Source organism: Mobula birostris, chromosome 1 (assembly GCF_030028105.1).
Source record: "Mobula birostris isolate sMobBir1 chromosome 1, sMobBir1.hap1, whole genome shotgun sequence".
NCBI classification, from domain to species: domain Eukaryota; kingdom Metazoa; phylum Chordata; class Chondrichthyes; order Myliobatiformes; family Myliobatidae; genus Mobula; species Mobula birostris.
Window position 1 is genome coordinate 216,130,785 of NC_092370.1, and position 18,155 is coordinate 216,148,939.

The following is an 18,155-nucleotide window of genomic DNA, read 5'->3' on the forward strand; positions in this document are numbered from 1 at the left end:
GATCCTGATGCAGCCGCCTCTACAACAGTGAAACCCATCATATATTGGGGGACTGCTTCATTGAGTGCCTCCACTCACCTGCCAAAAGCGAATTTCGCAGTGGCCAAACGTTTTAATTTTGATTCCCATTCCCACCTGGACATGTTAGTACATGGTCTCTCTTGTACAAAGATGAGGCCATTCTCAGTGTGAAGAAGCAATATCTTCTATTCTGTCCGGATAGCCTCCAACTTCATATCGATTTCTCCTTCTGGTAAAAAAAAAGTATTCCCCTCCCCCTCCCTTCTTCTTCTATTCCCATTTTGGCCTCTTACCTCACCTGCCTATCACATTCCCTTGCGTCTCCTCCTTCTCTTCCTCCTATGGTCCACTCTCTTCTCCTATCAGGTTCTTTCTTTTCCAGTCCTTTATCTTTCCTACCTACCTGGCTTCACCTATCATCTTCTAGCTATTCTTCTTCTTCTCCCTCCCCACCTTTTTATTCTGGTGTCTTATCCCTTCCTTTCCCGTCCTGAAGAAGGGTCTCGGACTCAAGCATAGACAGTTTCCAGCAATGCCATTTGACCTGCTGAATTCCTCTAGTGTTTTGTTTGTGTTGCTTTGGATTTCCAGCATCTGAAGAATTTCTTGTGTTTCTAATTAAACTTCACTCCTGATCTTGGGAAAGAAAGGCTAATCTTATGAGGAGTGCTTAATAGCTCTGGGTCTGTATTTACTGGAGTTTAGAAAAATGATTGGGAATCTAATTGAAAACAATCTAATATCGAAAGGCTTAAAAAGAATTGACTTGAAGAGGATGGTTCCTGTAGTCAGAGAGTCTAGGACCAGAAGGCACAGCCTCAGAATAGAAGGATGTCCCTTTAGACAGAGATGAGGAGGCATTTCTTTAGCCAGAGGGTGGTGATTCTGTAGAATTCTTTGACACAGACAGCTACGGATGTCAAGTCATTGGTAATTTTAAGCAGAGGTTGATAGGTTCTTGATTAGTAAGGGCATTAAGGGTTAAGGGAGAAGGCAAGATGTTGCAAGGACGTGGCAGCGGAACGAACCCAAGTGCTGAACACGGGCGCGGAGGCCGAGTCGGGAGGCATTACGGTCGTAGTGAGCGTGGAATTGGTGTCCAAGAGTCTTTACCAGGAGTCTTGATTTTAGTAGCGAATTCAGGAACGTTGCTAGACTTAGAACTGATAGTCCTAAGAACCATGGAACAAGGTTACTCATACACGAGTCGACCAAACGAACTGACAGTTCCTTGTTGTGACCGCAGGGTCTTTATCCTGCAGTCTCTGATGGGAAGCAGGTGTGTGTAGTTAGTAGAACCTGGGAATGATTGGAAATTAAATGAGGTGATTGAGGCCCAATTCCTGTGGTAAATAGCAAGGTGGGGGATTGCCAGAAGGGACCATGACATAAGAATTCAAAGTTCAGAAGTTCAAAGTAAATTTATTATGGAAGTAAACATATGTCACCATATACAACCATGTGATTCATTTTCTTGTGGGCATACTCAATAAATCCAATAACCATAATAGAATCAATGAAAGACAGCACCAACGGGGTGGACAATCAGTGTGCAAAAAACAACAAATGACAAATACAAAAAGAAAAAAAAATCAATCAATCAATCAAATAATTAATTGACAAATAGATGTATGAATAAGTAAATAAACAAGCAAGCAATAAATATCAAGAATTTGAGACAAATGGTCCTTGAAAGTGAGTCCATAGGTTATGGGAACATTTCAGTGATGGGTAAGTGAAGTTATCCCCCTTGGTTCAAGAGCTGATGGTTGAGGTGTAATAACTGTTCCTAATCCTGGTGGCGTGGGTCCTGAGGCTCCTATACTTCTTCCTGATAGCAGTAGGGAGAAGAGAGATTTACCTGGGTGGGAGGGGGTCCTTGATGATGGATGTTACATTCCTACAACAATGTTACATGCAGATGTGCTCAATGGTGGTGGGGGCGGGGGGAGACCTTACCCATGATGGACTGGGGTGCACCCACTACTTTTTCTAGGATTGCTCATTCAAGAGGCATTTGTGTTTCCAACCAGGCTGTGATTTGGGCATTATCCTCAGGTGATTATCATTAGCCATTACATCAGTGCTGAACTTCAAAATTATAAAGCTTAATATTTGATTTGAATACACTAGTGATTCTTAAACATTTCTTCTTCTTTCCTAGTGTCATAGTAGTGCCAGTGTGTAGAATCCGACTTCCAAAATTCCTTCTGCTGAAGTTAATGCATTGGATTTTGGAGATAAAGTATGCCAGCTGGTGTATCTCTATATTGCAGGGATTAATTTATTGATACTCTTGCTTTATGATCTATGCGCTCACAGCGTCCCCATGTGGCTGGACAAGAGAAGTAAATCTCATCTCATCTCATTCCTTTTCATATCATCAAATATAAATAAATATAAAAAATATAACAATATTTTACCAAGTGACTTTGAGGTAGAAGTTGTTTGTGGCCAGCTTTTGGTTTGCAAATCAGCTAGAAGGCTAAAGGGCAAGTTACGTTTTAACCTTAAGTCTCATCTGTACTAGGTAGCACCTGTGGGGAGAGAGAAACTAAGTTTATGTTACAGGTTGAAGACTTTTCATCAGACCCAGCTAATTTTGGCACAAACTGGAAGGCTGGTAATCTGAAACTGTTGAATTCAACCTGTAATATTAACCTAGGTTTTCTTTTTTCACAGATGTCAGGAATGGTGATAGAGGCAAATACTTTAGAGGCATTTAAGAAACTCTTAGATAAGCACATGGATATAGAAAATAGAGGGCTATGTATGAGGGAAGGGTTAGATTGATCTTAGTGTAAATTAAAAGGTCAGCACAACGTTGTGGGCTAAAGGGCCTATTCTGTGCAGTACTATTCTATGTTCTGATTTTCAGCAACGACAACGTTTTCTGATCCAATCTCCAGTATTTTTTTTCTTTTCTCTTTGACTTTATTCATCTCCCTCTCATTGTATCCCCTGCAGCACAGTTAGCTACTTCTGGATTAACAAGGCTTCACTGCTCTCTCACTGCTAGCACCACCATCTTTGTAAACACAAAATACTCTGCAGATGCTGGGGTCAAAGCAACACGCTGGTGGAACTCAGCAGGTCGGGCAGCATCCGTGGAAACGAACAGTCAGCGTTTCGGGCTGAGACCCTTCATCAGGACTGAAGAGGGAGGGGGCAGGGGCCCTATAAAGAAGGTGGGGGGAGGGTGGGAAGGAGAAGGCTGGTAGGTTCCAGGTGAAATCTTTGTATCATTCAGTCCCTCCTGGTCTCTGCTCTATCAGACTGTGAGTTTTCATTCCCTTTTCTTAAACGTATTGATAGAGTTGAGTGGTGATGGCCCAATTGAGAGACACTGAAGCGGATTGAACAGTTCACTGACTTTTACTAAGAACTGTGCAGAGTTAAAGGAAAAACAGTAAGCACTAGGCCAACAGGACCACCAACTAAAACCCTTATGCTAAATTAAATTAAAACTCCCTACACTGCAGCTCAGTAACTAACACTAAATAAAGAAAGCTCCTTTTACAGTGTCAATCTAAATGGTAGCCTTCTTTCCGGAACAAGGACAAAGGTAAGCAGGGAGCATTGACATTGCCGTGCTTTTGGTTAATACTCAACGAGACTGAAACGAGTGGAAGGGAGTTAAACACCACCACAATGAAACACTCGTTTGTTGGAAGGTGCATACTCATGAGTGTGTTTGCTGACACTGCCCCGCAGCCCGCCTGTGGGGGCACCCAGACCCTATGGCAGAGTCCATGGTTGTGCTAGGGCTCCCCTCCCGAGGCACAGCTCCACAGGCACCAGAAACCTGTTCCCACTGGAAGTCCCAGTTTAGAGACTTCTCCAGGATGTCATGGGCCAGAACCCAAGGGTGTTCCTCAAGAATTTCCCCCCCAATTCACTAGAAACTGGACTCTGCCCCTCACTGGGCATTTTGCCAGGAGGCACTGCACAGAATGGCCCAGGGACCCATCCACCAAGTGTGGAGGAGTGGGGATGTGACTGGGACAAGAGGGAAGGAAGTCATGGGCTTGAGCTGGGAAACGTGGAACACCGGGTGGATATTCATTGATGATGGTAGGTGCAATCTATACGAGACTCTGTTGACAGCCTTCTCCATTGCGAATGGTCTCACATAGCATGGGCCAAACTTGTAGCTCTCAACTCCAGATGAAGATCTGCAGATGCCAGTCAGACTTTCTCCCATGGCTTGTCAGCTATCAGTAGAGCTGATCAAGCTCACAGCCATATTGCTTCTGAGCATGCAGCAGAGAAGACGTGGCCTCTCTCTATATGCACTGTTAGTGCTAGATCAACTGTTTGATAGAAGGAACCCCACATCAGTCTCTTGTTCAGGGAAGAGTGGTGACTGAAATCCCTTTTGGCATGCCAGTGGAGGGCGCTGGAGGTTGTTGTGGGCAATTTCAACTAGCTGGGAGCTCCAGGACGTGGGGTTGGAAGAGACAAGGCAGTGTAGTGTTGTCTCCAGCTCCTGACGCATTTTCTCAGTCTGGGCATTAGACTGGGGGTGGAAACCAGATTAGAGGCTGGGCATGGCTCCTACAGGAGAACAGAAAGTCTTCCAAAAATGGGATGTGAACTGTGGTCCTTGATCTAACACTATGTCCTGAGGGAAGCTGTGTGCCTAACGACGTGCTGAACCATGAGGGTGGCAGTCTCACAAGCTGACAGGAGCTTGGGGAAAGCAATGAAATGGGCAGCCTTGGAGAACCAGTCTACCATCTTCAGAATCCATCTCACGGGGGCAGAACAGTGATGAAATCCATCGAAAGGCACGACTAGGGCCAGTGAGGCTTAGGCAACGGACAGAACAGACTAGCTGATGTGATGTGAGTTTTCTGAGCACAAGACAGGCAGAAACAAAATCATGGATCTCCAACAAAACAATCTCTTTATGAATTTCAGGGTTTGTTGAATTCCCAAATGGCCAACCAGAGGGGAAGAGTGACCCCACTCCATGGGGTGTGTAGTGGCAGGGAAGACAGCCGGTTAGGAGGTCCCGTACCTGACCTGGATCTGACACTTGGGCAGCTCCCACCTCTCCCTCTGTATGAGTGAGGAAAGATGGTCTCTGGAATACTGTTATCCTCAGAGAGAGTTTTGATCTTGGTATTCTTACTGCCAGGAAGGTAGGTGAAGGTGACTTTAAACTGGGCTTGGCGGGAGTTAAGTCTCTTGACGTTACGGATGTAGGAGATTCTCTTGTGATCAGTCCATACCAGAAAGGAGTGCTTTGTCCCCTTCAGCCAGTGTCGCCAACCTCCTGGCAGCCAGACGTCTCGGTTTCTGACATCGTAGTTTCTGTACTCTCGGCAGGAATCAAGGAACAGGAAAGAAAGGCACAGGTGTGCAGCCAGTTATCCATGGAAGAGTGCTGGGAGGTACAGTCCAATGCTGACATCTGATGAACCAGATGTGATGATGAATGGATGGGAAGGGTCTGGATGCTGCAGCACTGGGGCAGAGGTGAAATGTCGCTTTAGTTCTGAGAATGCTTGGTCTGCTTCGCTTGCCGATCGGAGTCCTGCAGAGGTCTTCTTGGCAACTCCATTTATGGGCCCTGCAGTGGAACTGACGTTTCTGATGAAGCAGTGATAAAAGTTTGCAAATCCCACGAAGCCTCTCACCTGTCTGACTGTATATGGATTGGGCCACTCTGTGACAGACTGAACTTTACACAGCAACACACACAAAATGCTGGAAGAACTCAGCAGGCCAGGCAGCATCTGCGGAAAAGAGTACAGGCGACGTTTTGGGCTGGACTTCACATAGGTTCATTTGAATACTGGAAGGGGTGAGGATATAGCCCAAGAATGACTACTGCTTGCTATAGAATTCAACTTCTCTAGCTCGGCACAAAGTTTATTCTTGAGGAGTCGCCTGAGAATCCTCCAGGCATGTTGGACTTGTTCCTGGTGACAGCGGGAATAAATAAGAATGTCATCCAGATACACAAAAACAAATTAATTCAATATGTCCCGGAGCACATCGTTGACCTGGGCTTGAAAAACAGCAAAGGTGTTGGCCAGACCAAGTGGCATCAATTGGTATTTATAGTGGCTAGTGGAGGTGTTGAGTGCTGTCTTTTATTCAGCTCCTTCTCGGATACGAAACAGATTGTAAGCATTGCACAGATCAATCTTGGAAAATACAGTTGCTGCTTGCAGAAACAAGCAAGGGCGGAGGATAGTAGTTCTTCACCGTGATGTTATTGAGAGGCCAATAATCAATAACCAACAGCGCTTGCTCACAAAAAAGACACCCCTCCCCCACTGGTGAGGTTGACAGATGGATAAATACTGTCAATGCTTTCTTGAAATACACTTCCATTGCCATCAATTCAGGACAAGGGAGGGAGAAGAGCCATTCTGTGAAGGACTAGTACTGGGTAAGAGGTCAATGGTGCAGTCATATGGCCAGTGTGGAGGCAGGGAGGTGGCCGCCTTCTTACTGAAGACCTCAAGAAGGTCAGCATATTCAGTCAGAAATGAGACAGGTTGACACTAGCAGTTGGCATGGGATACACTGACAGGAGCTTGAGTTGGACTCGGACAAGTAGACAGGCATGCCGGTCTCCACTCTTGGAGTGCCTTTAAGGACTAATCATTGCATGGGTTGCATCAAGATAGCCAGGGAAGGCCAAGCACCAGCAGCAGCTCAGGTGAATCAACAACATAGAAGGAGATAGTTGCCTTATAGCACGAGTTGGAGGGGCTATATGGAGAAACTGACTTTGCTGTTGCCTCAAGGATGACATCTGGAGCCATGATTCATTATCCTGTCTCAATGGCTGAGTCAGAACCCTCTACCTTTGAGCCAGAGAGATATCCATGAGGTTTTCGGCTACCCCGAAGTCAATAAGAGCCTGAAGCTCATGGGTCCAAGGCACCCACAACAAGGAAGCATTATACAGTTAGGGTAAGATGCCTGCAGGGGGAATCGACCTGTCAGAATTCTCCCTATTGCTGGTAGTTATCCTCTTTTACTGGGCACTTAGGACATGATGCCTGGAAGTGTCCTGGAGTGCCACGGCAAAGGTAGGAATCTGCTCTCCTGCATCAATCTCATTCCTCCTGATATATGTGCATACACCCCACCTGCATAGGCTCCTCCGAGACTGGGTAATGGGGGGGTGGGAGTGAAGACACATGGTGATCTGGAGTAAGGAGTAGGAAGCTTGGGACATTCTTTCTCTGCCCCACTCAGCTGCCCGGTTGTCAATTCAATTGGCCAGATTTAACAGGTCATCCAGGCTGTCCTGCTTGTAACACACTGTGATCTTGTGCTCAGCCCATCCTGGAAGGCAGTGGTGAGGAATCTCTCATTCCACCCAGTCTTAACCACGAGCATGTGGAACTTCACTGTGTAGTCCCTCACTGACCCATTCACTTGGTGCAGGCCCAAGAGCTGGTGGGCAGCCTTCTGACCTTGTACTGTAAGATCAGAAACTCTCTTGAACCTTACTACAAATTGCTATTATGACGGGGCTGCAGGAGAAACTTGTTTCTGTACAGTGTTGAAGAGGTCAAGTGGGGGTCTGATTAAGAGATTCACCATGTCTGTTTCCATGCATCATCACTGAACTGATCTGACTGGAGGAGGAATACTCAGTTCTGGCCCAGTCATAGGAGTCTGGAGATTAGTGGCTGAGGCTGATGAGACTGTTGAAGAGGAGGATGTGAGTGGGACTGCCCTAGCAGGTCTACTGAATTGTGCAGCGGGAGTGGTAATGGCTGCCACCTGATTCTGGCTGTTGGTGGTAAGCTGCTGAACTGCAGTCGTGAGAGCAGTAATGGCTGCCACCTGATTCCGGCCATCTGTAGTGAGTTGCTGAACAGTCCTTGCTGCTCTGAATGTAGTTGTTGTACTGCAAGAGACATTTCTGCCAATCCAGTCTCTACTGATTTTAGCCTCTCCCCCATGAACTTGGGTTTTTGCCCAGGCTTGTCGTTCCGTGAGTCGTGGTCGCACTGCACCAGTCACCTCTGCCAACAGAGCCTCCACTGACTGTAATTTCTCCACTTTCAGACCAACGAATGTCAAGGCCATGGGCGATTGTTCTCTCTCCGTTGGATCCATTTTGTGGTTGAGTCTTGCTGACAGAGTTTTGTGGTGTTGGTCCTAGTGCAGAGGGATAGACACGGAAGCAGATGAACAGTTCACTGACTTATAATAAGAACTGTACAGAATTAAAGGAAAAAAAATGCTAGGCCAACAAATGCTAGGCTAAAACGCTCAAGCTGAAAGCTGCTGCTGACACTGTGGGTCAAAGACAGTAAGTAACACCAAATAAACACCACTCCTTTATAGCGTCAATCTAAATGGTAGTCTTCTTTCACAGAACAAGAATAGAGGTAAGCAGGGAACATTGAAGTGGCTGTGCTTTTGGTCAAGACTTGACAAGACTGAAAAGAGAGAAAGGGTGTTAAATACCACCATAATGAAACACAAATTGGCTGGAACATGCACACTCACGGGTGTGACTGCCAACGTTGCTCCACAGCCCACCTGCTTGGGTGCCCAGATCCTGTGGCAGAATCTGTGGTTGGGACACTTAAAACTGCTTAATTTGCCTTGTTTCTGATGGAAGATCACCAACCTACAACATTCATTTCACCCCACTCCCTTGCCTCAGCAGTCAAATATTTCCAATTTTTTTGTTTTTTGCTTTTTGTTTACACATAAAGCAAAGTAAGCAGACATCAGAGCAATATGCAGACATCCCATCCTGCAAAAACTCATTTCGGTGGGTAGCACCATCAATTTGCGGGAGATTTCCAGGAGAGGTGGGATGTCTGCAATAGAGTAGCTCCTTAGCAGCCAGCCAGCTAGTTTAAATAATGTTAGCTATGCTAATGAACGAATGACACCTGTTAAACTCACCTCAACATGTCTTTTACAGTCTTAACCCACTATGGGCAATAGAAAAGTCACTGTTGCAAACAGTGCAGCGAGCAACACTCTCATTATTTTTGACCCCTATTAGGCAGGGGTACACTTTAGTGTATTCTGCGGTGACATACGTTTCATATTTTCTTTTTTTGGAACACTCTCGCTCTTTCCCTTGCTCTCTCTCTCGCTCGTGGTCGCTCTCTCGCACTTGTTTTCTTGCTCTTGCGCTCACTCTCTCGCTCTTTCTCGCGCGTTCTCTCACGCTCGCTCTCAAAAAAAACAATTTCCAGGACATTGTATATAACTTGCGGGCATCAGGGAGCCGCTATTAATATGCGGGAGACTCCCAGAACTTCCGGCAGAGGTGGGATGTCTGAATATGTGGGGAACAAAACTGGAGAAATAGTAATGAGCAACAAAGGAATGGCAGGTTATAGACACAAGAAATTCTGCAGATGCTGGAAATCCAAAGCAACACGCACAAAACGCTGGAGAAAGTAGGTCATGCAGCATCCATAAAAATGAATAAACAGTCGACATCTTGGGCTGAGATCCTTCTTCAGGAGTCTTCCAGCATTTTGTGTGTGTTGCTAAATCACTCAGTATTTTGTGTCATTCTTCAATGTGGAAGACAACAGTATCATGGCAGGAATGCAAGAGTCAGCAGTCAGAAGTGATTGTAGTTGCTAACAGTAAGGAGAAAGTGCTTATGAAACTGAAAGGTCTGATGGTAGATAAGTCACCTGAACAGGATGGACTACACATCAGGGTTCTGAAAGAACTAGCTGAAGAGACTTTGAAGGCGTTAGTAGTATTCTTTCAAGAATCACTAGAAAGCAATGGTTCCAGAGGACTGGAAAATCATAAATATCACTCCACTCTTTAAGAAGGGAGAGTGGAAGATGGGAAATTATAAACTGGGTAGCCAGACTTCAGTGGTTGGCAAGATTTTCAAGTTTATTATTAAGGATTCAGTTTCAGGATACTTGGAAATATATGATAAAATAGGTCAAAGTCAGCATGGTTTCTTTAAAAAGAGATCTTACTTGACAAATCTTTTGGAATTCTTTGAGAAATTAACAATGTGCCACACATGAGACTGCTAAACAAAATAGGAGCCCATGGTATGACAGTAAAGATAGTAACATGGATAAGGGATTGGCTGACAGGCAGAAGACAAAGAGTGGGGCCTTTTCTGGTTAGCTGCTGGTGACTCGAGGTGTTCTGTAGGGGTGTGTGTTGGATCCGCTACTTTTCACATGACATGGTAATGATCGAGATGATGGAATTGATGGCTTTGTGGCCCCATGTGTGGATGATACAAAGAGAGGTGGAGGGGCAGTTGGTGCTGAGGAAGCAAGAAGGATTTGAGCAGGTGGGTGATGGGGCAAAGAAATGGCAGATGGAATTTCATGTGGGGAAGTGTACAGATATGCACTTTGGTGGAAGGAATAAAAATGTAGACTATCTTCTAATTGTAGAGAAAATGCAAAAATTTAAGGTTCCAAGTTCAAAGTACATTTATTATTAAAGTATGTGTACATTATACAACCTTGAGATTCGTCTCCTTACAGGCAGCCACAAAACAAAAGAACCCCAATAGAACCCATAAAAAAGACCATCAAACACCCAGTGTTTAGAGAGAGAAAAAAAGCCCAAATTGTGCAAAGAATCAAGTGGCATTCAGAACAAAGGTGAGTCCATAGATACGATGCCTGGAGCAGCTGAAGCAGGCCTCAGCTCCAGCCTTAGTGCAGCGCAGAGCCGAGTAAACATCACGAAGCAGCAGGCAGAACCGGCCTGACCCTTGCCCTTTGTCCTGACACCCTGCCTTTTCGACCCATTGTGCCAGTGGTTAAAACATCCAAATGTTAGGTTGTTCCTCGCACTAGGCCCAGGGCCCTGTTTCATCAATATGCTCTGGGCCTGGACTCCACTGGCACGTTTTGGCCCGTACCTGACCTTTCCAAACCAGCCTGGCACTTAGATTGATCAAGCCTTACTCTAGATTTAGGTGGACGGTCTTCGAATCTGCCTCTCCTCCTCTCCGACTTCGCTCCGCTCTGCTCGCCCTGACTTCACTTTGCACCCACACACTTCGATTCTTGACTCAGTCTCGCCTTTGCTTGCCTCTCCATTCCTTGTGGTGATTGTTCACCAGAAATTTTACAAGAAAAAGTGTTATTGGTGAAGTATTTAGTTGTATTCTTTGTTTCATTTGTTGCCGATAAGTAGTCGCAGGGCTTCACCAGCACCATCTTAAACTGGAATGGGACTTGGGATAACGAGACGATGGGTTCTCTTGTGGGGAATGTAGAACAAGGGCCATTTATACTGGAGACTCAGTGAAATTTGTGCCCTCAGAAGACTTGAACTCTCAACCTCGGACAGATGTGGAGGCCAAATCATGGAATACTGTATATCCAAGGTAGAGGTAGACAGGCTTTTTGACATTGATTGGGACAGGAAAGGAAGTGGAGCTCCATTCACAAGTGCAGAGCACCTCGAATTCCAATCCACTAAGGTCGCAATATGACAGACTTTAGGTTTTGGTATGTGCTTTGTGATTACCGTGGTCCTTAACAAATGAGTGTGCTGGATGCTTTTGATAAAGGCGCATGACGTACATGGAGCATTTCTGTATGTTAGGATGTCTCAAAGTATCTTGCAGCCAATGAAGTACTATTGAAGAGTAGTTACTGTTGAGATACAGATGTATGGCAGTCAACATGCACAGCAAGCTCCCACTGTTTCAAGCTGACAGGAAGGTGACAGAAACTCAAAGAGCAATGCATTACAACAGCGGGATGCAGAAGATACCTAATAAAGTGGCTACTGAGTGCATAAACCTGACTTCTTACTGTTCCATCTTCATCGGTGTCTAAATCCTGTGTATAAATTGCCAAACAAATGACATACAAAAGATTGGAAAAGATAATGTTGCCTCATATTCATCAAGAACACAGTGAAATCCTGATAAACCAATACTAAAGCAACACTGTCTAAAAATTAAACCAAAATTTCCATCCCAACATCCGTGAAGAATAATTGAACACTTTTTAAAGAAACTTTTGAAACCAACTGAGTGTTGACAACCTGCAAAAGGAATAATCACACACAACCAAGACTAACACAAGGATACACTTGACTAATCTGCTTTCTCCGGAGAATTTCTGTTGCATGTCTGTCTACAGAGTTCCCACATCAACACATAAACGTTGCTGGAAGTGCTGATAGACCCAGTTCTTCCCCCTCAACACAAGTTAATTGTGAAAACTGATGACAGGAACTAAGTAAATAAAGCCCTTCATAGACAGAAGTACAACAACTGAGAATGTGGCAGTTGTCACAGATTGTTGAAAGGGGTATTTGGGAGCAAACTTTTCACAACCTGCTGGGGTGATTAGACTTGATGCCCTGTACAAATGGAAGCAAACTTCTTCAACCGAATGTCAGGGTAAGCTGTGTTCAGTTGGAGTTTGATGATTTGAAGTGCATTTACAATCCAGAATCAAAGATATGTAGTCATTAAAGTACAAAGCTAGATCAGTATTGTAATGCAAATATACTACAAAGTTCATAGTTGATGTATTTTCTTGTAATGTTTCAAGCTATATCATTTTAGTGCTTTATTTGTATTTGTTGTAGTGTTTACATCATTTGAATAAGCAAACGACAGGAATTCTGCAGATGCTGGAAATTCAAGCAACACACATAAAAGTTGCTGGTGAACGCAGCAGGCCAGGCAGCATCTCTAGGAAGAGGTGCAGTCGACGTTTCAGGCCGAGACCCTTATTTGAATAAGCATTCTGTTCGGTGCTTCTAACAACTAATGAGTTTTCCCCTATCAGGATAGGCCAAGTTCAGAGAAAAGGTATGGAGAATATCTTCAATGATAAGACTATGTATGTGTGGAATCACCCATTCCAATTAGCAGTCCAACATCTAATATTGCTTTTATTTCATTACATGTGAACCATATGGTGATCCAATAATATCTGAGTTATGGAGTCTAAGTGTCACATTTATACAGCACGAAAATTGGCCCCATAGCCTATTGGGTCCATGCTGACTATCATGTACTTGTCTCCACTAATCTCATTTTCTAGCAGTAAGCCAGTAGTCTTTTATGCCTTGATGTTGCTGGTGTATATCTAAATGGCGTGTAAAAAAAATACATTATTTACAAAATCATCTGCAAGAAAGAACCAGTGGTGCTCTATGACTGAAATTAAATCAAATGACAGAAAATATTGAACAATCAGATTGTCAAAATTCAATTTACAGCTTTCAGCACCAACACAGACTTGCATTAATCAGGGCTCTTCTTATATAATTTATTTGGAAAGTTGCTTGAAATATTGATAATAAGATTATTTGCTTATTAAGTGACAGAAATGGATATCAAAAAGACAGATAAAACATCAGTTTTTAAATCAGATGTGAAATATTATATGGTTTACCAGTCCATTTTAGAAAAAGCATATGTGGTCGGTTCTCAACAGCACAACCAGATGAAAAACCTACAGCCTGTGTGAAGTGCCAAAGTGAACTTCACTGCCTTCAAGATGGGCACTTGACCTCTCAATCTACCTTGTTGTTTACCTGCACTTTTTTGGTAGTTTTTACTTTATTCTGGATTGTTATTATTTTAGATTATTCTACCTCAATGCATTGTGTAATGATTTGATTTATATAAACAGTATGCAAGACAAGCTTTTTGCTGTATCCTGTTACATTTGACAATGATAAACTAATACGTACCAACAATTAGTATTTACATTTTTATCTAATCATATTTCTGGTATTCTCTTGACAAAATTATTTTTCAGTGCTTGACAAATAGGAAGGACTTTCTTTTGTCACTTTTGTTTACTATTTTTCAATCTCATTTATAATTTACTGTAAATTAACCTGTAACTTCAATATTTTCATATTTCAAGCAATTCCAGCAATTCTTTTCTATACACAATTAAAATGCTTTCATGAGTACACTTTCGAAGCAGAATATTTGGAAACAAAATTCATGAAAAAGAATGCATGGTGTAGATATTCTGTGTCTTTGCTGTGTTCCTTATCCTAAAATTTAAGTGCACCATTCATAACTTACCAAATAAACTTGAATGCATTGTCAATCAGGTAATTATAAATAACTTCATAAAATCAAGCTCATCTTACCCTCTCTTAAAGTACCTAATGTTGCTGCAGTCTGGTTCCACAGGTGCAGTAGCCCTTAGTGACAGATGGCTCTTAGAAGGTATTATCTGGTTTTAGCAAAAAAACTGAGGAGTCACGGGGTCCTTTACTCAAGGAGTGAAAAGGAGCAGATGGAATTGTTCTGGTGTGATATTCTCAGAGAGGCCACAATCAATTACAACCTATGGGAGATTTTAACGATTTCTCCATAAATCTATGTGTTGCTCTTTTTTTATTAAGTGGATATTAAATACAGGTCTTCATAGTTTCTGAGGTATACTTATTTTAAATTCATTTTCTAGGGAAAGCATGGATTATAAGATATCTTCTAAATTCTCATCAGCCCACAAAATCAATTGAAGCATCTTAGGTGCAAATGTGCATGAAATAGAGCACAAATCTTACCCTATATACTGTACATACACCACCGGTTTCTGCTACTTACACTGGACATCCTTGGTACAATAACTAAATTGATGGATGTTTGTGCACCAGGAGTACCAATCATTTAGACTTATTGGGGTGACTGCCGGTTATTCTGTTGAGAAATGCTGGCAGTTAGCTTTCCTGGAGTATATGATGCATAAATTTGGGCTTCCAGCCAGGACCAAGTGTCGACTTAATTGATTTTTCAGTGACAAACTCTGCCAACTTCATCAGGGATGATGTCTAGACATGTCCAGTCCGGTGGTATTTATACTCAACTTTCATCATTTGTCCCCTCTGATTGGTTAGTCCCCAACCAATCAGGTTTCTGCTGTCCCATCTTATTTAAAATCGTATTCTAGTTAGAGTGAGACCTTCATCTTTGTTGAAATTCTTATTCTCTAGTCTTACTTCAATGGCTTTCTTCACCAGGCAGTCCCAAAAGCCATTGGTGTGGCACAGTAGTTTTGTGCTGTTGAAGTCAATCCTGGGGACATTGCAAACACAATGTTCTGCTGCCGCTGATTTCTCTAGGTAACCCAAACGGATACACTTCCTTTGCTCCTTGATGCGAGTTTCCACCATGCACCCCATCTGGCCGATACACACTGCTCCGCATTCACAGGGAATCCTGTAAGCGCCAGCCATCCCAATTCCCAGGTCATCTTTGACCCACATAAGCTGGGATTTGAGTTTCCTCATGATTTTGTTGATATTTTCACGGTTTCTGAAAGAAATACCGGATAAATACCATCCACAAACCCGTAGGGAAGCTCAAATCCCACCTTATGTAGGCCAAGGAGCACAGGAGGTTACCCGGAGATATCTGTGGTAGCAAAACATTGCATATGCAATGACCACAGGATCGACTTCAATGCCACAAAACTATTGAGCTGTGCCAGTGGCTTTTGGGACCACCTGGTGAAGGAAGTCATTGAAATAAGATTAGAGAATAAAAATTTCAACCAAGATGAAGGTCTCACTCCAAGAAAGAACTGGAATATGATTTTAAACAAGGTGGGACAGCAGAAACCTGATTGTTTGAGGACTAACCAATTAGGAGGGACAGACGATGGGAGTTGAGTATATACACCACCCGACTAGACATGCCTCGGCAGCATCCTTGATGAAGATGGCAGAGTTTGTCATCCAAATGTTAGTTAAAATTGATATCTGGACCTGGCTGGAAGCCCAAGAAGAGTTTATGTAAATAATAAACCAATTTACAAATTTTACGTCATAGTTTGTTTCAGGCAGGTTGCAGCCTGTGGGTAGAGCTGGAGTCACATTGCTGAGTAGAGCAGAGATTGCAGGCCACCGTAGGAAGCACAGCAAACCTCCTGTTCTTCAGAGCTCACAAATAATGGTAGAAAATTATAGATTTTTGGCATGTCTTTGCTTTTCTAAGATGTAGTTGTTTCACGTCTCTGGAGAACTATGCTGGAGATCTGGACATCAATTTGAGGTAAATAGCTTCATTAATAGTCTTTAAGTAAATAGCCACACTCCCAGGAGGTTGTGAACTCAAACAATGCTCCTATTAGCACTGGAAATATTAAATATGCCCAAAAATTCAATTGTAAAATGCTGCTTTTATCACCATGTTGTGACTGAATTTGATTGTTCCAAATAGACTATTTCTGGGTGGTTTTCTTTCACTTGTGACATTTACCTAAACCCTGTAGGCATTTTTTACCCTGGTACACAATCTCTCACCCCCCCTCTTCCTGGTCATTACTGCAAAGATCCTCTGTCTGTCTCTCTCTCTCTACATCCCACCATTTGGCGGTTGTATGACTTGAACCCTAATGTATACTGTTCAATGCACTCAAGAAATTCACTGTGTCTGTTTACTTCATTTTATATGAAACCCAAATTACCACCTTCAAAACCATTCTTATTTGCTGTATTTGTGTCTTCTTTTCACATTTATGTACTCTACCACTGTGTTACTGGAGCCCATATGTAAATCCTTACTTTTCCACTCATTAAGTCTTCACAATCTGCTCATCTCTTGTTATTTCCTCTATTTATGTTTTCTTTATATAAAGAATGATTTGTGAGGTCTTGCGCACCCCACCTCATAGTCAAAAGGCTGTCTTAAGAACTTCCAGTGGTCAGAGTTTACCATGCGGTAAGCAGCTTCCTTCTCATTTAACCAAACGGTGTCCTTTTCTTCAAGCAATGGTCACTTTGAGACACAAAAAATCGAGCAATGAGAGTTTGCTTGTCATTCAATTCAATCTGTCCTGATGAAGGGTCTAGGCCAGAAATGTCCACTGCTTACTCCTTTCTGAAGAGGCTGCCTGACCTGCTGAGTTCCTCCAGCACTTTGAATGAGTTACTCTACATTCAATTCAATCTCCTATGCAGGCTTGTTGTTCATTTCTAGTGTGAATTAACACGAGCCATTTACATGAGTGGAAACTGCAGCAATTCATCTTGGAGGAAAAAAAGTCAGAGTCTTCTCATGTTTCCATACTTCTTTAATAGTATGACAATAGTTCGAAAAACATGAGCTTTGTATTTCTTTAGTTTACAAAACCAGATGCCACAATTACAGTACAGAATCCTTAAAACTTTTGTGCTGGATAAACACCAAAACATACAGTAGATCCACTGTTCTATTGTTTTACTCAAGAAAGCCAAACTGACTCAGTGACTTTGGAGCAATCAGACTATTGCAGAAGTGCACTAAAGCAGAAATGCCCTAGCCACAAATAACATTAAAAGTTATAAGCACTGCCATAGCAGCAGAAAACACTAGAAAGGTAAATAGAATTAAGACTCTTAACCTCATGCATTTGTTCATTAGCAACACAAAACACATCTATTACAATTATTGTTACTTGATTTTCCTTACTATACTTAATGATCAACACAAGTGATTGCAGATATTCTAATCATTTGGAAACAGCATGGGAGAAGGATCATCTCGTGCTGTATGTTCCGAAATTCATGGTGCTGACAAATGGGACAACAACTCTCCAAGACATGTCTGATTAATTTGACAAATACAGAACTGCTTCTGCCTCAGGCACCCTCTTATGCGCCCACAGTCTCTCTTCATGTTCCTCTTACTCAGTCTTTCGTGTGGCACCTGGGATTTTGGCTTGAATCCTGAAAGAAAGGTTAAAAAAAAAAATGGATGTTGAGTGGATTTTACACAATTGGAAAGCAAACTAACTTATAACATTATGCGACTTGGAGTGAAGGGCCATGAGATGAATGGGAGACATTCAGGCATGAACTATTGGCAGTTCAGTAAACTCCATTTGGATGAATTTTCTATGAGGGAATCCTGATACCTGGGGATACTGAGGGATCAGTGAAAAGGAAGCAGATAGCAGCTGCAGAGAGCTGAAAACAGGGGAGATCCTTCAGGAGTATAGAAAATGCCAGGAAGTACAGAAAAAGAACTTAAAAGGTCAAAGTATACTTTATACTTTTATTGTCGCCAAACAATTGATACTAGAGCGTACAATCATCACAGCGATATTTGATTCTGCTCTTCATGCTCCCTGGTACAAACTGATAGTAAATACTAAAAATTTAAATTATAAATCATAAATAGAAAATAGAAAAGGGAAAGTAAGGAGGTG

General features: G+C 42.8%; 1 protein-coding gene across 3 annotated transcripts in view; it reads right to left on the minus strand.

Annotated features, from left to right (window-relative positions):
* Positions 1-17,028: 17,028 nt before the first annotated feature.
* The window catches only part of rtn1a (reticulon 1a), a 217,097-nt gene continuing 215,970 nt past the window's right edge, over positions 17,029-18,155 (minus strand). For all 3 annotated transcript variants that reach the window (XM_072271288.1, XM_072271274.1, XM_072271281.1), the window contains one exon: positions 17,029-17,673. In XM_072271288.1, the coding sequence (XP_072127389.1) occupies positions 17,631-17,673 (43 nt within the window). In that variant the 3' untranslated portion in view covers positions 17,029-17,630. The remainder of the gene's footprint in view (positions 17,674-18,155) is intronic.